Source organism: Parus major, chromosome 6, assembly GCF_001522545.3.
Source record: "Parus major isolate Abel chromosome 6, Parus_major1.1, whole genome shotgun sequence".
NCBI classification, from domain to species: Eukaryota; Metazoa; Chordata; class Aves; order Passeriformes; family Paridae; genus Parus; species Parus major.
The window spans coordinates 29,078,170-29,103,877 of NC_031775.1; the positions used below are offsets into that span (position 1 = coordinate 29,078,170).

Genomic DNA, 25,708 nt, shown 5'->3' on the forward strand with positions numbered 1-25,708 from the left:
CTAACCAATAAAAAAGTTCTAATTAGGTTGGAACCAGATATGTTTTATTTAGTTAAAAAAGCTGGCCTGGTTCTCTGCTGTCATACATACTTTCCTATAGAAAGTTCTCTAGAAATAAGAAAGTAAGTAAAATCTAGAAGTAAGAAAAACAAATTTGGTGATGCTGTCACCAAAAGGAAGTCAGTGTGATTCCACAATTGGTGGTTTTTTACAGCCTACAAGCATTTCTCCTGTAAGGCTTCTTTGCATCTAGGTTTTCTTGGACACTGAAAAAAACCATGGTAATCCCCTTACATATTGCTGAATATGTTCTTTTTTTTCTCCTATGTCCTGCCTTCCCTATGGAAAATTTTTTTTCAAGCAGTCAGCCTTTACCATTAGTAGTGTGATAATCACACTTATCTAAGAGCCAGTGCTGCCCAGTTGGTGGATCCCTATTTGCTGTCGTTAAACTCTGAAAGTAGAATATACATTTGGTTCTGAATACATTTTCTTCTCCAAAGCTTGTCTGTACTTAAAGTTTAGAGCCATTTCTCATTGTGTCTCTGCTGCTGGGGTAGTAGGTTTCCTGTTGAAGGCTTGGGTTCTCTGGTGCTGCCTCTGTCAGAGGAACCCACAAGAGTAATAGAACATCTATTTAAGATCCCCTTGCCTCTGCAGTCCCTAACACCCATTTTCTTATGTCCTTTTACAGGCAGGTCTAAAATGTTGTTTCCTTATTCTTCAAATTAAAACAAAATCTTGTTTTTTTTGGTTTTTAATCCCTTGTAAACTCCTAGAGGAAAGCTGTGGATAGCAAGTGAGGTTTTCTTGCTAATATCTTGTTACAGCAGGAAATCAGAGTTTTAGAAAGACAGAATGTCTTCTAGATTACTAGGATTATGGTAAACCTTCACTGATTTGGTTTTTAAATTCCTCATGTGCCTGGCTTTGTTTGCTGCTCGGTATCTCTGGCTGGCTTTTAGCTATCATGGTGGAAATAAGAATTTAAAGCTGATTACAAAGATAGCAATGAGTAGATGAAGTGTGAGACAATGCAGCTCCAGAAGAGACTCTGGGTGAAGGCAAAGCTGGGATTGTGTGGGTGAGCTGGGGAAGAAGGTGGAAGGTTTGGGAGTGAGGAAGGCTCCTGCATTCCTCTTTGCTGATAGTGCAGATTTCCCACTCAGCACAGAGATACTCCTGTGTGTTGTTTGGAGTAAAACTGAGCTCAGGCTGTTCTAGAACTTGTTTTGTATGAGCACAAATCTGTCAGGAGGATACAAGGTGTGCTCAGGTACTTCAGCAGGGATCGAGGGCACATCAAACCATTCATTCTGTCATACCCACCATCACTGATTTCCTGATGCTCAGCTGTGTTAGTCTCCTTAAGAAGTTCATTTTATTCTGGCATGATTCACACGAGGTTCTGTGCGGCTCAAGTCACTGTCTGGAGAAAGGAAGAAGCAGGAATTTGGCCCAGTGTGGTTACACACATTAATTGCAGCCCTGCATGCTGCTGCAAGCATTGCTTTACATTCTGCTACTGTGGGCTTTTAGTTTTTGCTTGTTTGTGTCCAGGAATCTGTGATCCATCCCATTTAATGAGTTCATTCCAGATCTACCCTGACTGCAGCCGTTTCTATTGTAGCTCATGGAAATGCTTGTATTTAATGAGGAAATTAGCTGAATCTAGTACTATTAAATGTTATGCTGAAAGCTGGGAAAGCAGTGTGTGTTCTTGGAATATCAAGGCCTCAATTACAAATGTTTCAAGGAGGATTCAGTGTTTTAAAGAGTGTGTAAAAAAATAAAATCATACTATCAGTTGTCAGATCTCAGATTTACAAGAAGAAACGAAGGTATTGTAGATGAAGTGTTTATGTAGATGATTTGTACTCTTTTGTGAGTTTGTTCTTTCAAATGTTCATCTACTTACACCAATAGCTAAGATACTCAGTTTTTCTGGATGTTAAAACTGGAGAAGCTCTTTTAACTTGGAACAAGTGTGTTTTGGTAAATAACACACAAGTTTGTCCTTCAAGATACAGAAAAACCTTTTCTCCTTTGAGATTTTTCTCTCCTGAGCAGATACTTGCTTTTAAGTATTTGTTTTCACTTAAAAGATTTGAATTAGGAATTTCATTCTTTCCCCCACTCTCAAATCCTTGAACAGATACTGCACCATAGTTAGAAACTCATTTTCTTCCTGCTTTCTCTTCTACTTCCTATGATGTTCACTGGAACTTGCTAAGAGTAGGAGAACTAGAAACATAAACTTTAACTTTCTGTGCTGTGATATTCCATGTACTTGTGGAGGGTGTTTGAACAAAAGAGGAAGTGTCTGTGTGTGCATGTTTATAGAAAGAGGATGTGAAAGTAATAGTAATTGGATACAAATGGGAGGGAGCTGGGGGTGAAAGTCAACATCTGCTGGGTTTTGAAGCTGTGTTGTTAACTCAGTGATCTCTATTCAGTTTCACTACAGCCATGTAAAATTTTGCTTATGTTAAAAATACCAGTGGATATGAGAAGAATTAAGCCTCCATTAAATTCAGTTGCTGCTGCCTAAAGCTACGTTTTCCCCCTCGAAAATCTGGAAAATATCTATGGTAGGGCTTTATGTTGGAAATGTAGTCATTTTTTCATACCTACTTGGTAGCAAGCAAAAATGGACATGTGTGTCATCTTATTGCTGAAATTTTCTATTCTCTAGGGTGGGGAAAGTGAAGAGGGTGGCTATCACTGGGTCCTGTCCTGTTTGGTTTACTGTTTAAAAACAGGAGCTTTGTTCTTTTCTGCAGCCACTGATCTTCTTTTGGCTTGGAATCCCATTTGTCTGGGCCTGGTAGAGGGAGTCATTGGTAAAGTCCAGCTTCATACAGGTATGTGCTTTGTTCTCTTCTGATGGGTTTTTTATTTGTTTGCTGCTGAAGCTCTGTGATATTGCAAATAATGCTGCATAGCTCCAATGGAATGGTGTAGTGTTCCTTGCTGTGGAGGAGCGCTCCCCAAATGGACTTGTCCAGGTGATTATTTTGTAGCTGCACATGCAAATTCTCTCTGCTCTCCAGTGTATGTATTGTGATTTGGCACTGTCTTGTAAAAATAGAGAGCTGCATTCACAAATAGTAGAAACTTGTACTTGATGTTCTATCTGAATCTCAGTGTGAGATTTATAAAATTCTGAAACCTTTTGGAGTAATCCTTTCAAGGAGATTCCTGTTGTTCTCCTATGGTACAGTGCAAAAACTAATAAAGGAGGCTTCATGAAAGTATAAGGCCTGAATTCTCAATTCTACATGAACACTTGAAAGAACAATTGCTGCCTTGGTAGAGGAATATTTGAAAGCAAAAGGAACACTTAAGCTTGCTAGCAGTTAAATGACAGAGCTATAAAATCCAAGCAGGTGTAGAATTCATTGTTATTTTAATGATAAGCTTGTCTCTAACTGATAGTAGTAATGTTTTCCTGTAAAATAAACTCAGTACTCCTTTTACTTTATCAGCTGAGACTTCCTGTAGCCGAAAGAAGTATTTATTTTGATATATACCAGCTTTGTCCAGGAAGATTGCTCTGCCAATAGAGCTCTGTCTATTTACTGGCAGTAGGAGAGGTAGCCATAAACCCTTGCTGGGTGCCATTCTTTTTGTGAGTGCCTACACCCTGCATTTAAAGTACTGCCTGGCAATATGATCAATACAGGTAAAGTTTCAAGTGTGTTCCAGGAGGGTGGGATGGATTAAGTGCTGAAATGGATCAGATGTTTGCGGTCCCTTGAATAGAAACAGGTTGCTCAGGGTGGCAATAATGGGAGAACAGGGGCTGGGACAACCTGGCATTAGAGTAGGGCAGATAAGTCCTAGGAATTATTGTGGCTCTGTAGGTACTGTGACCCTTGGTCCTTTTTTTGGGAGTAATAGTTCAGAGCCCACCTCTCCATGAAGTTCATGGTCATGTCCTTCTTTTAGTTGCATCACTTCATCTTCTTTGAATTCACCTGCTATTTTTGTCTCTACTCATTCTCCAGATTTATTCAGCCACCCTTTTTCAGATCTGGTGATATGAAGTGGTTCAGACTCTGCCATCTCACTTTCTCTTCCCTTCATCCAGGCTGTCTGTGCTGGTCAGCACGTGCTGTCCATGATGAATGATGGCTAAACTCCAGAAATGACCTTTTTCTGCTGTGGGAAAATGCTCAGTGACTGGTTTTGACACATGTTTTTGTGTTTGTGTGGGGTGTGGTGTTTTGTTTTAAAACCAGGCCCTTGAGTACACAAAAGCCTTCCCCCCCTTCTCCCTGGGGAGTCTTCTTCTAAAAGCCTTTGAAAGGGGAGACCTCAAGTGCTTTCTGGAAGGTTTTTTAGTGTGTTGTGGCAACTGAAGATCTTTGCACGTGTGTTTATTGTGAGCTGCTTCCTCTGCTTATGAAATCCGAGTTGAAACTTTCCCCAGAGTGTGACACTTCAACAGGTGTCAGCTTGCTCTTGTCAGGTAAATTAAGATTATCAGGTAATAAGCCTGATATCTCTTCTTTCCATGTATCCTATAGAGCGACTGAATCAATTAAGCTCATCCAGGCATTCCACTCAGTTGATGCTTAGGTCACTGGAAGTGTTTCCTTTTGTCTCTGCCTTGTTCAGATGACACCATCACAAACTGTTCATCTTTCTTTTTATTGTAGATACTCTGGTATTTAGTGATGCAACTATCCTATAAATGGGGTTTTGTTTTCTACTATTAAATGTCTGAAGAAAGATAGCCTCCAGCTATTTATCCTTACTTTTCTTTTGGGAACTCCTTGGATTTGCTGTCATTTCCTGATGCGTGTCATCCATCAGGCTTGGGCTGACTGAGGTGTCTTACATGGGTCTCCTCAAACCTGCTGTTTTCACTGGATCCTTGATTCACTTGAACTCCTACTTGATCATATTCAAAAGTAGCTTGATGTTATCCTCAGGTTGAATCATCTAGCAGTCTGTAACAGTAACCTGTCTTCATTACTTATTCTTGTATCAATCTTTGTCACCTGGAAACTTTATCAGCAGAAGTAGTATAAATATTTAACATTGCTGGACCATTCTGTCCAGGCTCAGCAGGAGAACTGTGCTGCAGGAGCTGGGTGAAAGGCCTGACCTGCAGCAGGAGGACTTGCTGCTCTGATTTCTTCTCCCCTGCCCCTGGGGTATGAGAATCAGAGAACTTAATTTGAAGCTCATTTGGTGAATTTGTCCTGCTCAGAGCCTTGTTACCAGGTATTGTTGAAAAGGGATTTTTAAAATCTTTAGCACACACAAGTGCTGAAAATTTCAAATGCTTTTTTAAGTATTAGAGTTGGTACCAGGGTGCTCTAGAGCTATCACAAAGCCTATATGCACTCAAATGTCTTGGACATAGATCCTCATATGTTCTTGAAAGATTTGCTTATTGCAAGAATTCTGGAATTGTCCAAGATGACCTTGAAATGTCCCTGTAATCAATCATGGACTGTCTGTAATTTAGCATTGGAATGCCTTTGCCAATGAGCCGTAACTAGGGATGGGTTTTAATTTACTCTTAATCTTGCTGGTTTTATTGCTTGCCTCATGCAGGAGAATTTGTAGGAAAGCTGCTGTGACAGGGAAGCCATCTCATAGAAACCAGCTAGCCAATATTACATGGTTTATTTTTTAATTCTTCAAGGAATTTTTGACATGAGGGGGCCATTTGCACCTCTGAACATAACTGTACACTCACATTCGAGATTCAAATCTGTTTAAAGCAATATTTTGTTCTTTCCCAAAGTGAATTTTCTTAAACATACAGATACTTGATTTTTTTTGTGTGTGTGGGGAACTCCAACCCAAACAATAAAACCTTGGTTGACTATCAGAATGTAAGAATATAATTGCTTACCATTTTCTGGCCCATCCCAAAACAACTTATGAGAAAATGCAGAATAACAATGGGAGTAAAAGGAAAGGGGGTTTAGGTATCATGGATGTGTTACTACGAGAGATGACTGCACATTTTCTTGGTAAGATGCACAATTAAGATTCTCTTTGCATAATCTTCCCATATAGAAACAAACACATCTCTTGCATAAAGTATCTCCTTTATAGAATTCAATTTTGTTGTCCTGTATATCTGACTATAACCAAAGCTGGATTTCTTAACCAGTTCCAGCAACTGCCACTTAACACAATCATTTCTACCATGGATTCTTTTGTTTCTTGGTCAGTGCACACCCCTGTGCCCTGGATTCATTTGGAGTGTTCTTCCAGTGCTGGTTAATTAAGACCCAGGTTAAATGCTGCTGGCAAGATACCACAGATCTGTAAACAGGAGGGAAATGGGAGGAAGTTCTTCCTTCCTTACCCCCAGCTTTTTTTTTGTTAGCATGCCTCTGAATCTTGATAGAAACTACAGCATCTGAAGTCTCTATTGAAATATAACTGAATTTCATACAGTCAACAACCCAAAGCATTCTTTTTGCATCCAGCCAACTTTCAAATTATTCAAGTAACAAAAAGTATGAAATTGGTAGCGTAGAAATTCTTGGCTAAAATCAAAATACTTGCAGAAAGCAGCATTTGTACAGTTTATGAAAAGTTACTGCTAAAGCATTTGGGGGAAAGTAAATGCTAGATTGTTGGGGAAGTGTTAGAGAAAAACAGCAGTGTTGTGCTGACAGTGTTGAAACAACAAAGGAGTAAATTTCCATTTTAGTGAGGAATGAGAGGTAAAAGCTTCCTTTGGATGCAGTACTTCAGACTAGTTGTTGCCATCTGCTCTGCCGTAGTTCATAAAACACTAAAAATGAACATTATATCCTGAGAGATGACTTGAAACGTGCACTTTTCTGGAGTGGCATCCAGCTGTCCTGTTCTGCAGTGCACACCATGCCTCACGTGTTGAGCAGGCAATAACTAATTTGTGGAACTGCTTTTTTCCTTCTGACTGCAGAAGCAAGTTCTCTATATTTAGGGATTCAGTTATTTAGATATTGCTGGCTATTATAATATGCTGCTTTTATGGCTATTGTTGGAGCTTTTACTTCAGGGCATACTTTATCTGCATAATTACTTCCTGACTGTTTTCTTTTGATCTGCTGGGCAATTCCTGTTTTCTTTCAATGTTCTGTGGCTCTGGCTATAATACAAAGAGTTTTGCAATGTACACCAAGATGACATTTCAGTGCATTTTCAAAAATGACAAAAGGATACTCAACTCACTTGTCTGTATTAAACTCTTAAGTTCCTGTTTCCAGCTACCAGAATTTATTAATAAAGTTAGGGGGAAGACTGGGCAGAGATTTTGCCTTTTCCAGATTTTTACTATGTCATATCTGTTCAGAAATACCTTTACCATATCCTAATCTCCAATAGAACCCTACCGATGAATTCACTGAAGCTCTAGATGGTCACCTTTCTTAGAAGAGTGTCTGTTTTGTTGTTTGACATACAGTGGTGATCTCCTAGGAGTAAATTGTGTGGCCAACCTTCTGCAGGTTGTGATTATAGATGTATAATATATATATAATAAATAGATAGATGTGATTATAGGACTGCCCAGCAGGAATATCTGCCCTCTTTTGAAAGCTTGGATTGCTTTGGCTTTTTAGAGACTGCTGGCTTTTCCTACTAGAAATCAACATAGAAAGGGCAGACCTTTTCAGATGAACTGATAGGCATCTTTGTGTTGCTGGCAGGTTTGGCAGCATTTCAATTTCTCCTTTGTAAAAGGATTTTTTTAACCTGTTCATCGGTCTTCTCATTTACATAAAATGTCATTTTTCTCAGTTTTCTTTTCCCCATGGCTGCTAGATGGGATGCTGGGGGCAAAGGCAGGTGTTCTCCAAGGTATGTTCCCTGCACCTGCACAGAAGAGCTGCTCCAGCACCTGCTGCTCAGTGAGGATCACTAAATGGCACTTGCTGTCACTCTCCTCTCCTGATTTGGTATCCTTTGACCAGTTTTAGGAGATTGTGTGACAGCTTGGAGTAACCTGCTCCAGCCTCAGGGCTGACTCTTCTCCATCAGGGTGACACCTTGAGATCCCTCCTGACCTGAGGTGTCTCTGATCCTGCAGAGATTAGGATCTGCTGCAGTGTCCAGGACAGCACAGGACTCCTTTTACAGGACCATGTATATCAAAGAAGTGGTGCATGTCTTCATTCCCCTTCCCCTCCTGCCTCTTTGGGAGGCACCCTCTGGCTCTCACAGCATGTCTGGAGTTATGGGGATCTGAATTTTTTAAAGGCTTCTTAATACCCAACATAAACATATCTCTTTTTTTAAAGGCAGTAATGCAGAATCAAAGGCAGGAGTGGAGTGTCACAGCACACAGTTGTCTGTTGGCAGTGACTATTCCTGTTTAGATGAAAGAAACTGCTGGGGTTTTCTGTGTTTTTCTTAAGCATTCAGAGGATAAAATACTGTTTAGAATTTACTAAGCAAGGAGAAAGGAGTTTGTATTTGCTATAGAGCTGCTGAATAGACTTTTCAAAGGCTGTGTATCGTATTCAGAGGCACAATACTTGACACATTCTGCCATCACAAGTGTGGGAGCATATTTAAATCTATCACAGCAGGCTTTTTGTGTCATTATATCACCTTTTCAGTTGAACTCAGCTGGCTGCTTCTCAGCTGGGAGAAGTAGTGAGTGTGCATGTTTGTCTCTAGGACTTTCTCTGCCCTTTCCATCTCCCTTAACAGAACTTTTGCTTTTGACCCCTAAAAGCCCATCGTGCAACTCCTGCTTTTGCCAAGGGATTGAAATCTGGGAATGTCCAGGCACCCTTCAGCAGTCAATGGGAATGTTTGCTCTGTTTCCCTGTCTCTTTAAAGTGTGGGTGCTACAGCTGCAAGTGCTGTAGGCTGGATGTGTGCATGGAATACACCTGCCACTGATATCTTCATTAATTTTTATCTCACTAATTTCTCCACCACTTTACTCTCTTCAGCAATGATGTCATGAGCCCCTAAACACGTGTAAACTGCTTTATGGTGCAGTCCATGTTTGCTCATCAAGTTCCTTCTCTCATGAATCTTGTAATCAGGTGTTACCTGTGTCTGTCTTGTTTGATGTTTGGTAATGACAGGAGGTAGAGAGGGAAATTCTTAATTTGCTGTTCTCAAATTCTGCTGCCATCAATGGCAATCTATCATCCTAGAGATTGTTAATTGCTATAGGTGAAGCAGAGTTAACTTTAATGTGAAATAGTTAATCTCCTCATGCTATTACACACTGAATAAATACTTTAAAGTTTTTTTTCTTAGTTTTATTTTATTTTATTGCAATGCATAACAACAAAACACAACAATAACAAATCATTCACTGGATTCTTCTAGTCAAATGGTTTCTGGCACACTAATCAAAATAAATTCCTGACAAGACAAATAAAAGCATCTACTGATCTTTTTTTTCCCCAGATTTACCATGGTGGCTGCTTTTAATTCGTCAGAAAGCATTGATTGGCAAACTTCCAGGAGATCATGAGGTTTGCAAAATAACAAAGATTGCGGTGATTCCACTTTCTGAGACAGAACCTCAGGATCTGGAACTGGAGGTATGGCCATCCCAGGGAACTCTGACTGACCCCCTCCTGCTTAGTGAAATAAAAGTCAAATGCCTCTTACCTCTTTTTCCTGGTATAAGCAAACATCTTAAATATTTTGTGCTTTTTAAATATTGTTTTTTGATAAAAAGTATCTTTTAAACAGACATCACAAGTTTTGCTGGGGAGGGAAGTTGCAACAAAACAGTACCTATATTTCATAAAGATCACTGGGAATACCACACAAGGTTTACTGAATTAGGAGAAATTATAGTTTTAATGGATTCTCTTGCTTTCATCCCATTTTGGAATCTTAATTCTATAATTTGGTTTGAAGCGAAATCCTTACTTAAAATGTTGCTTTTTTTTTTTCCCAAAAGAGAATGGATAAAGGAAGAAAAGTAAAAATTAATAGTGCTGATTTAATTTGGGTGGGAAGCTGGGGTAGGTCTGGGTACTCAAGTTATGTCAAATTGAGGCAGATATTCTCACAATCACAGGAGAAAATGCTTTTCATAGAAGAGTGAGAATTAGGCTATAGATGGAAACTTGCATGTTCCCCCTCTATTTCAGTGTTTCCCTTAGGTTTGTGGACATCAAAATCTTGCTTTTGTAGACTTTCAGTTTTCTTTGAACTTTTTAAAGAATATTTAAATGTTGGCTTTAATTCAATGTCATTATTTTAGCTTTGTAAAAAGCACCATTTTGGGATAAACAAGCCAGAGAAGATAACACAGTCCCCAGATGACACAAAATTCCTGCTGAAGACTCTTACTCAAATTAAATCTAATGTGTCTGCTCCAAATAAAAAGAAGGTAAAGTTTTCTGCTGTTTCCTTTCTTGCTCTAAAATGTTGAGTTTATAATTCAAAGGTTTTGATGGATGATCAAATGGAACACAAAGACCTTAAAAAACTGCAGAACATGGAACTATTGTCTTTGCCCAGTTTAATTTTTTTGATTATTTAGCTGCGGCTCTTCTGTGATTTTTTTTCATTTTGTAGTTACATAATTTTGGCAGGATTGCTAATAGAATTATTTTTTACTTAGCTTCTAGTGAGGTTCTAAACTTCTAGAAATTGCTTTGCATAAGTATCTCTTATCATTTAGAATTGGACACAAAATTTGGTGTCTGGTTCCTCAGAGAATGCCATACAATCTCATCTAACTGCTTTTAACACAATAATGGCTTGGATTAGGGAGTCAAAACAATATTTATTAAAATCAGAATTATGTTTCTGTGGCTGCTGTCTCTTTTGTTTATCTCTGCTGGGAGTTTTAAGGTCCTGCTCATCACTGGGGAAGTGTTTGTCCTCCAAGGTTAGAGATGGAAAATATGTCTGGAATCTTTTTTGCTCCCAGAGAAAGACATGAGAGCCATTTTTTTTCTTTCAGATTAGAGAAAGCAAAGAGAAAGAGAGACTGGAGAAGAGATTACTGGAGGAGTTGTTCAAAATGTTCATGGATTCAGACTCCTTTTACTACAGCCTGAGCTATGACCTGACAAATTCTGTGCAGAGGCAAAGTGCGTGTGAGAAAACCAACCTTCCCCTGTGGCGAAAAGTGAGTGCTTTGTGTTTGTTTCTTCCACCTGGGGCACGAGCTGTCCAATAATGGTCATGGTCCAAACCTGGCTGGCCACATTTTACAGCAGCTGAACACCTTGTCCTGTAACCAGCTCAGGTGCAAGGAAACAAAGCCTGCAGCAGCATGACCCTGACCTGACCTGTCTGTACAGTGTCGTGAATAAACTGATGGACACCGCAGTCCTTCCCACAGATACTGCCAGACCTGCCTGGTAAAACTGCAAAAACTGCCCTTTTGTCTTCTAAACAGGTGGATGACAGATTCTTTTGGAACAAGCACATGATTGAAGATCTCATCAACATTGATGTGAGTCTTATTTCTAATGTGTATTACGAGAACCATTCTTTAGTTCTTTTTAGTTGAAATGTTTGCTTAAGGCCTTGTGGGTGTTTGATTACAAACCTGCTTGGCAGACAGGTCAGGATTAGGGCTGTGCCTTGTGTAGCTGAGCAGCTGGCACTGCCTTCCTCCCCCAGCCAACCTGTGGTCATTGCTAAGGAGTGAATCTCAGCTGAATTAAAACATTTATTACAGTAAAGCAATGTAGAGCAACTTGGTGTGATATGTTTGTGTTGGTTTCTGAAGGTAAATTGGAGTTGTATTTTTATGTGAAATGGATTATCCCTGAACAGAGCTGAACTTGACAGTAAGGAGGAGCCAGAAAAGAAATAACCTCCGAATTCCAAAGTTTCCCTGAGATAAGATTTTATCCTCCATAGTGGAGGATAGTGTTTTGTCTCCTTGAGCACAGTTGCTGATCTGTGTAGAAACAGTTGTTCTGAGCAGATGTTCAGAGGAAATAAAACATTTTCCTGGCTAATAAACATGTATAGAAGCAGCAAACCACTGCTCTTTCTTAAATATGTGATCTTCCACTATTTTAAATTAACCTTGTAGATCAAGGACTAAGCTGTTAACTTCTGTATGCCAGTTTAGGCCAAGTCTAATTTTCTTTAGGGTTGACAGGAGGCATCTTACCTTATGCCCTGCTCCTCTTCCATTGATAATGATACAGAAACAAATGGCTGTGGAGTCACAGCAGGGTAAACCTATGTCCTCTGTGAAAAGTTGTGTGTAATCCAGGAGTTTAATGAGTTGTATTTTCCATGTTATAAGATATAAATTGATAACCTTGACTTAGCGGGCAATTCAGTTCTTGATTTTGTTTAAGAAATCAATGTTTTAGAGTGCTGAGCCATGAACCAGTTGTGTTCATGTTGTGTTGTAGCCCGTATCAAGTTTCATACTGCTATATATTACTGAAATCAGGCTAACATCTACCTTCCTGTACAAATATGATACAGTATGTGTCCACACAGAGGTTTTAAAACTGCTTTAAAGCAGAAACTAGATCCAAAAATTGCTTTCTTTCTTCCTCCTGATTTAAATGCCTCTGACTGATGGAGGAAAAATGCTGGTATCTCTTTCAGAAATAAGGATATTGCAAAATTTAAAGCATGCAAAGCATGTGAAGCAACTGTTTTACAACCATGAGGAATGGCAGAAATAATTGTAGGTAATGTTGGACCAACAGGAAAGTAAATATTTATTGTATCCTTCAGAATGCTGAAGTGGACTTCTGGATTATCCCCATCATTCAAGGATTTGTGCAAATTGAAGAACTTGTAGTAAACTATAATGAATCTTCTGATGATGACAAGAGCAGTCCTGAAACTCCTCCTCAGGAATCATCTTGTGTAGATGACGTTCACCCGGCGTTCCTGGTGGCGCTCATCTCGCGCCGGAGTCGGCACAGAGCTGGTAGGGAAACGCACTCGGAGCTGCTGGGCTTGTTTCTGAGCCCTGGGCAGGGATGGGAAAACTGGACAGTGATGAGCTGCCCAGCAGATGGCCAGCCCCTGGCAGAGTCTGCCCTGCTGCCCTCCCTGCTGGGAGGAGGGAGAGGGGAGGCTGCAGTGCCTTCAGTGCTGTACAGCTGTCACTTGGGGAGCTTCACTGCCTGCTCAGGAGCACCGAGTGCATCCTTGGAGGTCGCACTCCTGAGGCAGAGTTCTGTTTTTGCACAGATCCCCCTGATTAGGACCTTGCTTATAGCTTTGTGCTGATGTATTTCAGTAGGCTTGGATGGGAGTTAGATTTTCAGAGGCCTTTGGGGGCTTTGGCAGCAGCTGAAGGGGCTTGAAAAGCCATGTGTGTGCATGCCTGTGTCCAGGAGATGTTTATTAGGGGCAAGGTGTGAAATGTGACCATGCTTCGGTCTTGTACCTTATTTGACTTAGAGTAGCAAGAAACTGAAGTTATTCCCTGCCCTTAGGATCTCAGAAAGATTGAATCACTTTACAGCTTAATAAATCCTGTTCAACTCCAAGCTTTTCCATCTATCCGATTTTTATGAAGACATTCTCCTTCTCCTACTCCTTTCTTACACCATTGGGTTTTTAACATGTCAAAAAACCCAGAAAATAACCTGTTGAGCTTACCCTGCTTTAGGACTGTGCCTTTGTACCACAGCTCACTTGGATGTATTTAATTCTGTTCTGAGGAAAATGGTGTGTCAGAACAACTTGGAGTAAATATTTGAGGGTTTCAGAGTAGTACCTAGTTTGCAATCTGCCATTTCCATACTAAATTGTTACACAGATACAGCAACTGAATTCTAGAAGGAAAATTTCATATTGATTCCTTCTTAGTATTAATATCACTTTGCTCATCTGATTTTTAGTCCAGAGCATAAACTGTATAGAATTTTTCCCTGTGTGATGAAATGCTGCTGTGACAATTTCTCTGTTAAGGCCCCTATTATAGGTATTTTACATTCCTTTCTCTTCCCTTCTGTGCAAGGTTCAGTTCAAAACTTTGGTTCAGTGCTACTTCAGGACTTGGAACTGAATTTCCATGACCTTGAATATTTTTCCAGCTCTCCTACTCCTTCCCTGTCCTTTGCTACCACCCGCATCCTTTCTGAAATAATGATGTACTCTCCTTTGAGGCAAGGATATGCAAACACATTTCTGTTTAATGAGCAGTTCAGAGCTGGGTAGGCATAAAACTGTAGTCAGAGGAGCATTATCTCTTCTTAATGTGCAGAATTAGTTATACAAGTTAGAACAAGGAGGGGGAGGCTTTTGTTTTGTGGAACAAGCAAATCCTCTGGGCTGCTTGGGATCACTGTGGAGCCTCTGTCAGTAAAAGTGGCCTTCAGGTTCATGGAAAATACTGGGCTCTAAAAGTAAAACTTTGTGCTAAATGTGACAGAACAGGAAGAAATGAGTCTTTTTAGATGAACCAGAGGTGTTTCTGACTTTAAACTGCCCTGTCCTGTCAGCTTATGTTCTGCTGCTCATAGTATATCAGCAAATAAACTTTATCCACATAGCCAAAATAACTCTGAGGAATAAACTAGGATAGGAGTGACTTCTACTGTTGATGATGGATTTGGGCTAGAACTGTTGGCTTGGGTTAGCATGGTCAAAAAGAGCAACAGAAATGATTTATGTTTAAGGCAAATACTTTGATATGACTTGACCATTCTCATTCCCCCTAGGAATGCGGTATAAGCGGAGAGGTGTTGATAAAAATGGAAATGTAGCAAATTATGTTGAGACAGAGCAACTGATCCATGTCCATAATCACACCCTTTCCTACATCCAAACACGAGGCTCTGTGCCTGTTTTCTGGAGCCAAGTTGGATACAGGTATAACCCACGGCCCCGGCTGGACAAGAGTAAGTATTTGTGTGGAAAACCTAAAAATCAGGGTCCCCTGGAAGTCTTCTTTTGGTAGAGGTGTTAATGTGGATGTGGTGCATATGTAGAAGGATGAAGCAGACTTATTAAAATTTAAATTTTTGTCCCATCTCCTCTGCACATAAAGCAAAATGCAGCAAAATTCAAGAACATGTTTGCTTTACACTAGACTATAACAGCAATGTTAAAGCTGAGCAAATTAATGAAAGACCTTTGAAAGTAATTTTGTACAATGTATTGTTATCTTTAAGCTAAGGTATCTTGGTTTTTTTAGAGTACAAATTTGGGCATGATTTAATACATCAAACAGAACTTAATGCTGAACAGGCTGTTTCTGTCTAACACTGCCTTGTAGGTGAAAATGAAACTGTGTCCTGTTTTCGTGCACACTTTGAAGAACAGTTGAAAAATTACAAAAAGCAGGTGAGTGCTACATGACAGCAGTAATCTTATGAAAATGCAGAGGCTGAAGGTTAATGTTTTTAGGTTGTTTTTCTTGGTGATGTGTTATGGGTCTTTTCAGAAGCTTATTGACAGTTGGCAGGTTGGTGGATAAATAGCATTTTACTTTAGGTTTTTTGAATATCCTTGTAAGTAACTAGTAAAACCTAGGAGTAACTTATGGAAATATGTAAACCCTATTTCTGGTTAGCTGTCCTGTGCATTCAGGGCTTCTCTCTATTTAAATTTGTGTAGGTAGGGAGCTGTTGGAGCTTATTTGTGTTGAGTACAATTTATCAAAGATTGTAACTTCAGCAAGATTGCTACAAATCTTTAACTGTTGAGCAATTTGTTATTGCATTGTGTAAATCTAAGCAAGTTGTAGGAGATGATGAGTGTTAAATAATTAAACTTTTGAACAGGTTATTATTAACTTGGTGGATCAGACAGGCAGAGAGAAGATTATTGGAGATGCTTACCTTAAACAAGTTCTTCTCTACAACAATGCAAATCTGACTTATGTTTCATTTGACTTCCATGAGCACTGGTAAGAAACCTTTTAAAAATGTCACTGTATCTTTTTTTATTGGCATGAAAGGCAAGTATAAAGGAGGAGAAAACTCATTATTATTTCTACTTCTGCATGAAACACTGTTCTTTTAAACAAGAATAGAGGTTTTAAACTAAAGCACTATAAAACCTTAAGTTTGGGTAACCAAGCACTGCTGTTTGTGATGTTGTGTCCCTGACCTGTTAAATTTGCATTTACTTATTGGGCAAAGCTTAATTGTGACACATTTTAAGAGTTTCCTTAAAGATGCCATGAATGTAAAGCTGCAGCTGACCTGCTTTTTCAAGCTATGTAGCATTTTGCTTTTAATTTTCTACTTCTGTTTCTCTTGCTTGTTTCTATAAAAACATGATGGGTTTCTCCAGGACCCTGATGCTGTTATTTTAATATAAGATGCATGGATTTTATCTTAATCTGGTGTGAGTAGTTGCTGTTTCCATGACTGCCCTCTGATGCTGCCATGCTCTAGAGCAGTGCTCACATGCCCAAGCATGTCATCTGTCACAGGCATGAATTTCTCCTGCTCCCCTCAAGCAGGCTGCATCAGTGTGGGGTCTAAACTGGTTTAATCTTCACTTCCAAACTTAATCTAGGGATTGCAGCTGGCCTGGGAGAGCATTACTGGCTGACTATGGCATTAGTAGATATTTTCAGTGGGGGATGGTGGGAAGGGAAACCCCTCTCAGAACAGTATTATTGGCCTTTGAGAGTTCTCTAGGGCTGTTGGCACCCTGGATTGATTTGATAATGAATCTTCTGTTTAGAGGAATTTTTGTTTTCCTTCATTTACTTTTCTCCTACAAACAGCTGTAGTGACCTGGACTGTTTCTGCAGTGTGAGCAGGAGTGAATTGAGAGCAATCCTGAAAAATAACCCACTGGGGTAGGGGAGGAGGAGGTGATGTGTTTATAGGTGGTTTTCTCTGGACAATCCCTGGCAAAGCAGGACTCACCATCCCAGTTCCAAATCTACAGTAGTTACTTTCCTTGAGGCTAAAATGAGAACAGAATGTTGCACGTGCCTGAATAGCTGCACACTTATTTTTCCTAATGGAAGCAGCAAAAGTCTTGAGAATTTACTGATCTTTTAACCTCTTGCCTTGGATTTGGATGTTGAGCTGTACTGCAAAATAGTTCTGAATATTGGCTCCTGTTTAAAGCTCACTGTAGGAGGGAATTGTCTCTCTCATTTAACCAAAACACTGTCTTTGTTAACATTACAAATAAGATAAAGTTGTTAAGTAAAGTCACTTCTCTAGTTCCAACAAACTTTTGTGAAATTCTGTGTTTCAGCCGAGGAATGAAGTTTGAAAATGTTCAAACACTGACTGATGCCATTCATGATATTATTCTTGACATGAAGTGGTGCTGGTAGGTACTTAACTGTTTTTAGTAGGGAACATTAGTAGAGGAAAACATCATTAAAGAATAGAGATTCAGAGGTCTTAATTTCTCCAAACCAGTATGTTATATTTCTCTTCTGGTGTCCAGCTTGTTTGTCAGTTTTTGTCTTCAGAAGTGTTGCTGTTCCATCCATGTAACAGCAAAAATTCTCAGGTGTGGTTTGCTGCATTTCACACTTTTAGGGTCACTCACATTTAATGTGAAACACTGTGTTTGACCCACAAACCCTAGAATGGCAGCCTTACTGTTGACAGCAAGCAGACATGTTTGACCTTTAGTTTGAACTGATTAAAGTTCATACATTTGGGTAACAAGTGTGGCTGCAGCCTCAGTCAGTTGCTCTATATTGTTCTGTATTGCTGTCATTATCATTGGCTTCTCTGTTCTTGAAATTAAATGCCTCTGCCCTTGAAAGCTTGCATTATGTATGCATGAGTTGAATTCAGCATCTGACTGCATCTCAAGTTTGTGGCCTCAGTAGGATTTATGTCTGATATCCAGCCTAGATTAAAGGGGAGGATAAGTTGGAACAAGATGAGTTAATTCACTGCGGGGTGTGGCTGAGATGTGAGGGCAACCCTAAACAGTGCTCCACGTGTAAAAAGTTCTACTGTTTATAGATCCTGATGAATTACACTGGGTTTTAAGTGTCTCAGTGTGCTTTTCTTCTCTTCCTGTTGAAAGGGTTGACCAAGCTGGAGTGATCTGTAAGCAGGAGGGAATTTTCCGTGTTAACTGCATGGACTGCCTGGATCGGACCAACGTTGTGCAGGCTGCTATTGCCAGAGTGGTCATGGAGCAGCAGGCACGTAAAAACGAGGGGCTCTGTCAAGTACTGAGTGCCTCACACCTTAATTGTTGTTCTCAGAGAAATCTGTGTGTTTGAGAAATGCTAAACTGACCTCTGTGAAAAAATCTTTGCAAAATACTTAAAGAGCCACAAAGCTGAGATGAATAATATATACAAATGCAAAACTTGATTTCATTATAGAACAGTGATGCCTCTTTCTGTCGTCCTTCAGAAGGGACTGACTGTCCACAGCTTTGAGAGGATTGTTGTTTTTGGATTTAGTAATTTCAGTTTAGGTTATGTAGGAATACAGAGTTTAGAAAGTAGACACTTTGCCTCCCAAGTCTGTTACTGAAATTATGTTCAAGGACTAAAATCTAACAAATTGGATGCTATTTTAGGTGCTTTGAAGTGAAAGTCTGTGATACAGCAAGTAGGGAGATTAATTGTCCCTTCTGTGTGTAGAGGAATAATTAATTAATGAAGTAAATAGCCCTGATGGCTGTGACTGTTGTGCTGTGGAGTAGTTCTCCCTGTACAGAGGAGGGATTTCCAAGCAGACTGAGAGTACTTTAGTTTTCCTCCTTGCTCTGGCCCTCACTTGCTTTCTAGAGCTCAGTGGCGACTCTCTTCCCCTGTGAAGACTCCACTGACACAGCACTGCTACGACCTAATGCAGACTTAATGTGCTGTAACTGAAACATCAAAGCCCCAGATTTGCTCATTTTGGGTGAGATGAGCAAACCTGATTATGCTAAAGTGAAGGAGAAAGGATGAAGTGGGTCCTTCATTAGGGTGGAATGTGAATGGATCTGGCCATTGTACCTGGCAGTTCTTTGTGATGTTACAGCTCCTGATGTAGCAGTACTGAGGACAAGGGGAGGGAACAGCAATCCTTATTACACAGTCATTATTTTAGAATAGGAGTTCTATCTAGGGGAACTCTTGAGTTCCAAGGCAATTCTTTCAAAAAGAAGAGTGTTACAGATTGTTGTGAAGAGGCTTCACTAATCATTGCTGAAGAGTGAGCTTGTGATGTGCTGCATCATTATACTCCTGGAGCTGAAGTACTTGGGAGTCAATTCTTGGCTGAGAAATGCCCTGAGCATTGCAGGGTCAGTGGCATGGAGTGAAGGGCTGAGGGTTACATGTACCACCCACTTCTCTTGGAACCACTGGACCTGCTTTCTCTCATCTGGAAACTTGACAGGGCTCTCAAAGTTAATAAGCAGCTTTGTGTTAATTTTCATCTAACTTGAAGAGTGCTTGAGCATTTGGTTTCAGTTGTAAATTGAAGTTTTCCTTTGATTTCTTCCAAGTTATCCCTGTTATTTAGTGACTGCACTGCAGTTATGCATGTGGTGCTCTACTCATTCAGTGTGTGTACAATGCCTGGCCCAAGGCTTATCTGGGGAAAACCAAAGGACTGGGTGTTCTGAGAGGGAGATATCTTATTCTAGTATCAGTGACAAAGTGTAACTGTCCAAAATGTGCAGGCACTAATAATAAACCAATAGAAAAAGTTATTTTTGTTTTCAAGCCCTTGAGGTCACGACTGCCTTTGCAATAGAAGACATATTAACTTGTTTTTTTTAAATTGTGATGTCTGGTTTTTTGATGGTTGTCTATTGAAAAATTTCCCGTACCTTGAGAATCTGCAGTGACTTGTTATCCTTCAGCTAATTTTTTTGATGATTGACTCAACATCCATAATTAATGCTACTGCTGCCTCCAATGATATGATGTTTAGCAATAAACCACCAATTCATTAATTTAACCTGACAAATCAGCACAATGGCTTCTTTTTCCCCATCATACAAAATCTAACAATAAAACACTTGGCAAGCATTTCCATTTACTTTACCAAGCTCTGATACTGAGAATGACTTTTACTTTGGGCACTGAATTAATACATATGTCAAATTCCAGCTCAAAAAACTGGGTGTGATGCCACCAGAGCAGCCTCTGCCAGTGAAATGCAACAGGATCTACCAGATCATGTGGGCCAACAACGGCGATGCCATCAGCCGGCAGTACGCGGGCACGGCAGCCCTGAAGGTAAGGGGGAGAGCCTCACCTGCCCTCAGGAATGTCTGGTGTTACAGGGCTCATGTGCACTGGAAAACCCTGGGATATTTAGGATTTCACCAAGTGTCCTGTGGGGTTTTGTTCTGCAGAGATGAGGCTTTGCAATGGAAGGATGTTGAGTGTCGCACTCGGTGCGAATTGAAGGGCTGAGTGTTCCCTGTGTTCTGTTCTCTTCATGCCTGGGGATAAAGCACAGCAGAGCCAAGAGTTTGAGAGATATATTCATTATTACATCCATTTCTATTTTATCAGGGTTATAGTACTTCTAAGCAGTTACAATACTTAAAAAATACTCTAAAGTTCTGGAGATCTGGCCATGTAGGAAGTAGAGTGGTATTAATTAGCTGTATTTTCTAAAGACTCTTCTTAATTAGTTGTAATGCACTCTTGTGTACCAAGATCAAGGATGAAACTCCTTGCTCTGTACTTCTGCTGCTTTGAAAAGTCACAGAATTTGAGTTGTTTGCTGTCTGTAACTGGTGGAACAAATTTTAGTAGTATTTGCATTTGGCATAAGACAAATCATTATGGTGGAAACACTTAACACTTAAATCTGTCTTTAAATATCTCTACTGAGCTTTGATTAGTGGATTGCATTAATATTTAAAAAAATATATATAAAAAAAGCCTGACATGCTTGTTTTCATTCTTTACTCTTTAAATCTGAAGTGCAGACCTCAATTTACAGATCTAAATTTTCAGGTCTTCTGCTGGAGGATTTCTCCATTCACTGTTGGGGTTCATGAATTTAATGAATTAATTATTTTTAATTGTGGTATTTCTTTTCATTTGAAAGTGAAACACACTTGAAATATTCTTCATAGGAGTTGATGTGGCTTTTTGAAATGTTCTGTGCCAGTGTTCAGAGTGTCTCTGAAAATAGAATTCTCTAATGAAAAGTGTAACTACCGGAACAGCTTTTTATTCAAATTCTAAGCCTTCCATGGCCTAGAAAGTTTCTTTTGTTTCTGAGGTTGTGAGGATATGTGCTGCTTTCCCCCAGTATGTTATGTTTGTCTTGTTTTGGTAGCAAAAGCAATGAGATGAAAACCATTTCAAGCTTCAATCTTCTCTATTCCAGTAGTGTTCCTTTTACATTAAAGGCCAGAAAATAAAGGGAATTTTTCTTTTGGAGGTATTGAAGCATCACAGTGATTGATGTACTGAAAGTCCTGCTTCGATGTTAGCTGGCTTATGTGCCCAGATTTGTTTTCTGTTGGAATTTCCTACTGAAACTGTAAGCCTGTCAAAAGCACAGGATTCTCTGCAGAGTCAAGATGCTCTTTTAAAAAAAATCAGTATTTTCAACTTCTATATGAAATAGTTCCTTGAAGATAATTCCTGAGTTAGAGCCATCTATTCAGTTCTGAGTTTAAAAGTGCTAAATCCTTTGAGCTGAGCCTGCTGCTCCAAAGTTTGATGTGTGCATGATTTGGATGTTGTGTGTGACAGGGTGACTTCACAAGGACTGGTGAAAGAAAGCTGGCAGGGGTGATGAAGGATGGAGTGAACTCTGCAAACAGATACTACCTGAATCGTTTCAGGGATGCTTACAGGCAAGCAGTCATAGGTAAGAGCACAATTTCAGCCAAGCTGTGCTGTGGTGTTTAGAAAAGATTATTAAATCATATTTGTTTCATCTTTCTGACTGATTTTTTTTTTTCCTGTTGCTTAAAAGCACCATGAGTGGTTACATGTCTGTACTGGACATTTTAAGGAACAGTCACTTTGAAATTTAAGCAACACTCAATTCAGAGGGATTGCATGCAGTATGACTCACTGGAGAGTTTGCCTCAACTTCATTTTAGCATTAAATGCCTTGTAGCATTTCTTCCCCTTTTTTTTTTTTTTTTTAAGAGAAAGTTAAATTTATGTAGCAAGTGTCTCTTAAAATCATGAGGAATTCTTGTTTTTACTGAAAGTAGGGTTATACCTTCTGAGTTTTCAGTTACAGGCAGCATTCTCTTCAGAAAGAGTACCAAGAGCATCATTGAGATGCAACATTTGGAAGGAATTTCCAAACTCTTGCCATGTATCACTTTTAACTGTTTCTTGCTTGATATTTTCTGGGCTTTATTTAGATTTGATGCAGGGTATCCCTGTGACAGAGGACCTGTACTCCATATTTACAAAAGAGAAGGAACACGAAGCCCTGCACAAGGAGAACCTGAGGAGCCACCAGGAACTGATCAGCCAGCTGCTGCAGAGCTACATGAAACTGCTCTTGCCAGATGATGAAAAATTCCATGGAGGTTGGGCACTCATTGACTGTGATCCAAGGTTTGTTGAACAAAGTTAATCAGCTGCTGCTCTGACACCTCTGTTAATTAGGGCTGATGTTAAAAGGTTTTGATAGCTGATGTGTGAGCAGAAAGCAAGTGGACAGTTCTGTAGAAGGACAAGAGTGCTTGAAGGGTTTGAATACTTGTAGTTGTAAATGGAAAAGTCCTCTAAACATGTGCTTTTCCCAAAGTGCCATAAAAATGGTGCATGCTGGAATTACCTTTGAGACATCATCTGGAAATGGATGCATTTGGTTAATACTGCCAAAATATGGTAGGAACCATGAAGAGAACTTGGAGAACTGTGGGTGGTTAAAAGGGAGTGCTTGAGGAGTTGTTGTTCCTTCCTGCTTTACAGGGAAAGTGTAACTTGACTGATCAGATTGAATCCTTGGGGAATGAGTCAGCAGTTGGACAGTCTGGATTTCTGTTCATGGAAAGTAATGGGCATAAACCCTGAACTACATTCCTTATCAAGTTCAGAGTTCAGGAGCTTGCAAGAGAAAAATAGTGCTTAGATCTCCTGCAGGTTAAACTTCAGCATCTAAAAATAGCAGAGCAGGTTGTTATGACAGCTATTCAGGGCACAGACTCATCGCCCTCACTGAGTCTGAGGTATTTTTCCATTTCTCTGGTAGCATTTTTAATAGTTTGTGGGCTTTCTATTTATTTTTGGACCTTCTGCTGACGTATTTGAGCTGTTAGGTAACTTCAGGTTTGAGAGAGAATGTTGCTTACAAGGATCCATTTGGTAACACACAGTGATTGAAACTTCTTGTACTTGTGTTCAGCATTTAAAGATTGTCCCCAGAACACAATGGGCATGGGTAACAGCTCTGCAAATGAAACCTTCTCCCCTGTATTTATTTTTCTTCCCTTCAGTCTCATCGATGCCACTCATAGGGATGTGGATGTGCTGCTTTTACTTTCAAATTCTGCATACTATGTGGCCTAGTAAGTTACCACTTTCCCTTACTATGTGTAGTTTATTTTAGTAGCTTTGCTTTAGATTAGTAGGAAGCACTAAATTCTGTTTCTTTTTTCTAGTTACGATGATGAAATCGACAAAGTGAATCAGTACCAAAGGTTAAGTCTTGAAGCTCTGGAAAAAATAGAAATAGGTAAGGAAACAGTCACTGTGTCTTTTTTTGAATGCTCTTAACAATGGCTTGAGCACTTATCAAAGCTCCCTACAAATGTATTGGAGCAGCAGTCCTTGAAGTGTGGCACATACCCTGGGCAGCCCACCTAGAAATGGCTGGTAACAGATGCCAGGCTCTTCCTACTGCTGGAAATGGAAGCTTTGATCATGAGAAGGGTTCTAAAATTTTCCCTCTTTCAAACTCCTAAAAGAACCATGGAGTCATCCAAACAGATTTCATTATTTATCAAATGGCAGTAACAATTTTGTCAACTTCTGTAATGAGTCATGGGTTTGTGCATTCAGTACTCTCCTCCTTTGATCCAAACACAGCAACTGGCTTGGAATTGTACTTTAGATCCATTTCATAGCTTTGTAAAACTTCTCTCTCAAGGGCTGATAACAATCATGCTATTACAAAAGCACCTTGTTATGCTAATTTAACTTATTTGCTATAGGATGCAATATCTGCAGGCTAAATCCAGCATTTTCTTCTAGAAACATCAAAGATGGGATGTGTTTGAATCATGAAAAAGGTGATCCAGTTGGAGAGAAGGGAGTGTGTGTGGCCTCCTGATGGAGTTTAACCCTCCATTACACAACACACAGTGATTTCATCAACTCCTGGCTGTAACTTTCACTGTGTCTGTGCAATTTCTAAGAGTTCAGGGGAAAGGTCTCCCTCACTTGTGTATTGAGGAGATTGGTATCCTGAGGTACAGAACAGAGTGAAACATCTACAGCCACACCTCATTTAATGTTCTAGATTATGCAGTGCATGGAAGAGTTGAAATAAATTTCATTTACGTCCTCTTGATAAAAATATTAGCTTTGCCTTTAATCCTTCCAGGAGCATTGCCTAAAAAACCCACAGGATGTAAAAAGTGTAAAACTTTTTTTTTTTTTCCCCTTCTATTTGAAAGGGTGATCTGCAATAAACACCAGGCTGGATTGTAATAGACATACAGAGAGTCTAATTGCTTTTTGTAAGTTATTGATTGTTTAGTTAATGTGAAAATCTTTATTTAAAGTGTCTATCCTGCTCTAATGAAAACATGAAGCCTTTTAGGCTTAAACCTGTCAACACTTACATACCCTTAGGTGCAGGCTCTGCAGTATCTCTTCCAGTGTTTGTTAAGATTTCTAAAGATTTCTGCTGGTTTCTCTCTCAGGGCCTGAGCCTACTCTCTTTGGCAAACCCAAGTTCTCTTGCATGAGGCTGCATTACAAATACAAAGAAATGAGTGGATATTTTCACACTCTCAGGGCTGTGGTTCGCAGCCCAGAGGAAGATGGAAAAGGTTTGTATCCTATATAAAAATTTTAGACATAGAAGTGTATTCAGGATATCAGTGATTCTCTAAAAAACACTCTCTCCATTGCTCTTAAAATTTATCCTTCTTCAGGAATCACTCCAGTGAAATCTAGTTCTGTAAAGTGGGAAAGCAATTTAAAAAAAACACTCAGCTGTTACCGTTTTAATAGAAAGAAAAATAAGTTTCAGATACAGCCTTAAAGCAAAACATCTCTCTAGAAATAGAGTAATTTCCCTGTTCCTTTACTGCTCCCAAAACTTAGAAAATGAAGTTAAAATTAGCTCCTAAAGAGGTAAAGAAATTGATTTCTTTAGTGAAATCAATGCCTGGAAAAGTTATTGCTTGTTGTTTAACTAGATTAAATGGACACTAACAAGGGAAAAAATATCACTTCATACCTAGAGCACTGAGTTTTGTCAGCAGGGATTAGGATAAATAAAATTGCTTCTCTTCCCCCAAATGAGGCAGTGTGGCAGTGTTTTGCTTAATTCTGAGTATTTAGGGCTGAAGGAGAGTTTATTCTTCAGGTTTGTTTTGTAGGCTTTAAATCAGAATTGCAGCTTGTAGAGCACAAACTGCTCTGTGGGATGAAAGGAAAAAAAAAAAGCAGTAAAACCAAACAAACTTAATTATGTTAAAATTAGACCTGTTTCTTTGTAGATTGTGGAATATGGGCTTTTAAGGGTGTTTTTAAGGATCTGACCAGGCTGCTGCTTGGATTTCAGACACTCTTCAGTGCATTGCAGAAATGCTGAGAATCACAAAGCAAGCAATGGGAATGGATGTGCCCATTATTGAGAAGAAGCTGGAGAGGTGAGTACCTAAATGATGTGAACCTTCTGTATCCCACCTTCCCTGCTCTCAA

General features: G+C 39.6%; 1 protein-coding gene across 2 annotated transcripts in view; it reads left to right on the top strand.

Annotated features, from left to right (window-relative positions):
• The window catches only part of INPP5F (inositol polyphosphate-5-phosphatase F), a 38,477-nt gene that overhangs the window by 9,716 nt on the left and 3,053 nt on the right, over positions 1-25,708 (top strand). Inside the window, exons 2-19 of one of the 2 annotated variants that reach the window (XR_001522550.3) lie at positions 2,784-2,864; positions 9,394-9,530; positions 10,205-10,333; positions 10,913-11,080; positions 11,354-11,410; positions 12,667-12,865; positions 14,610-14,789; positions 15,167-15,234; positions 15,675-15,799; positions 17,116-17,193; positions 17,911-18,031; positions 19,946-20,074; positions 21,557-21,674; positions 22,186-22,384; positions 23,269-23,340; positions 23,434-23,507; positions 24,700-24,828; positions 25,504-25,656. Coding sequence is in view for 1 of the 2 variants with exons in the window: in XM_015633318.2 (XP_015488804.1) it covers positions 2,784-2,864; positions 9,394-9,530; positions 10,205-10,333; positions 10,913-11,080; positions 11,354-11,410; positions 12,667-12,865; positions 14,610-14,789; positions 15,167-15,234; positions 15,675-15,799; positions 17,116-17,193; positions 17,911-18,031; positions 19,946-20,074; positions 21,557-21,674; positions 22,186-22,384; positions 23,269-23,340; positions 23,434-23,507; positions 24,700-24,828; positions 25,569-25,656 (2,152 nt within the window). In the remaining variant the exon portion in view is untranslated. The remainder of the gene's footprint in view (positions 1-2,783; positions 2,865-9,393; positions 9,531-10,204; positions 10,334-10,912; positions 11,081-11,353; positions 11,411-12,666; positions 12,866-14,609; positions 14,790-15,166; positions 15,235-15,674; positions 15,800-17,115; positions 17,194-17,910; positions 18,032-19,945; positions 20,075-21,556; positions 21,675-22,185; positions 22,385-23,268; positions 23,341-23,433; positions 23,508-24,699; positions 24,829-25,503; positions 25,657-25,708) is intronic. The other variant, XM_015633318.2, reaches the window with a different exon arrangement.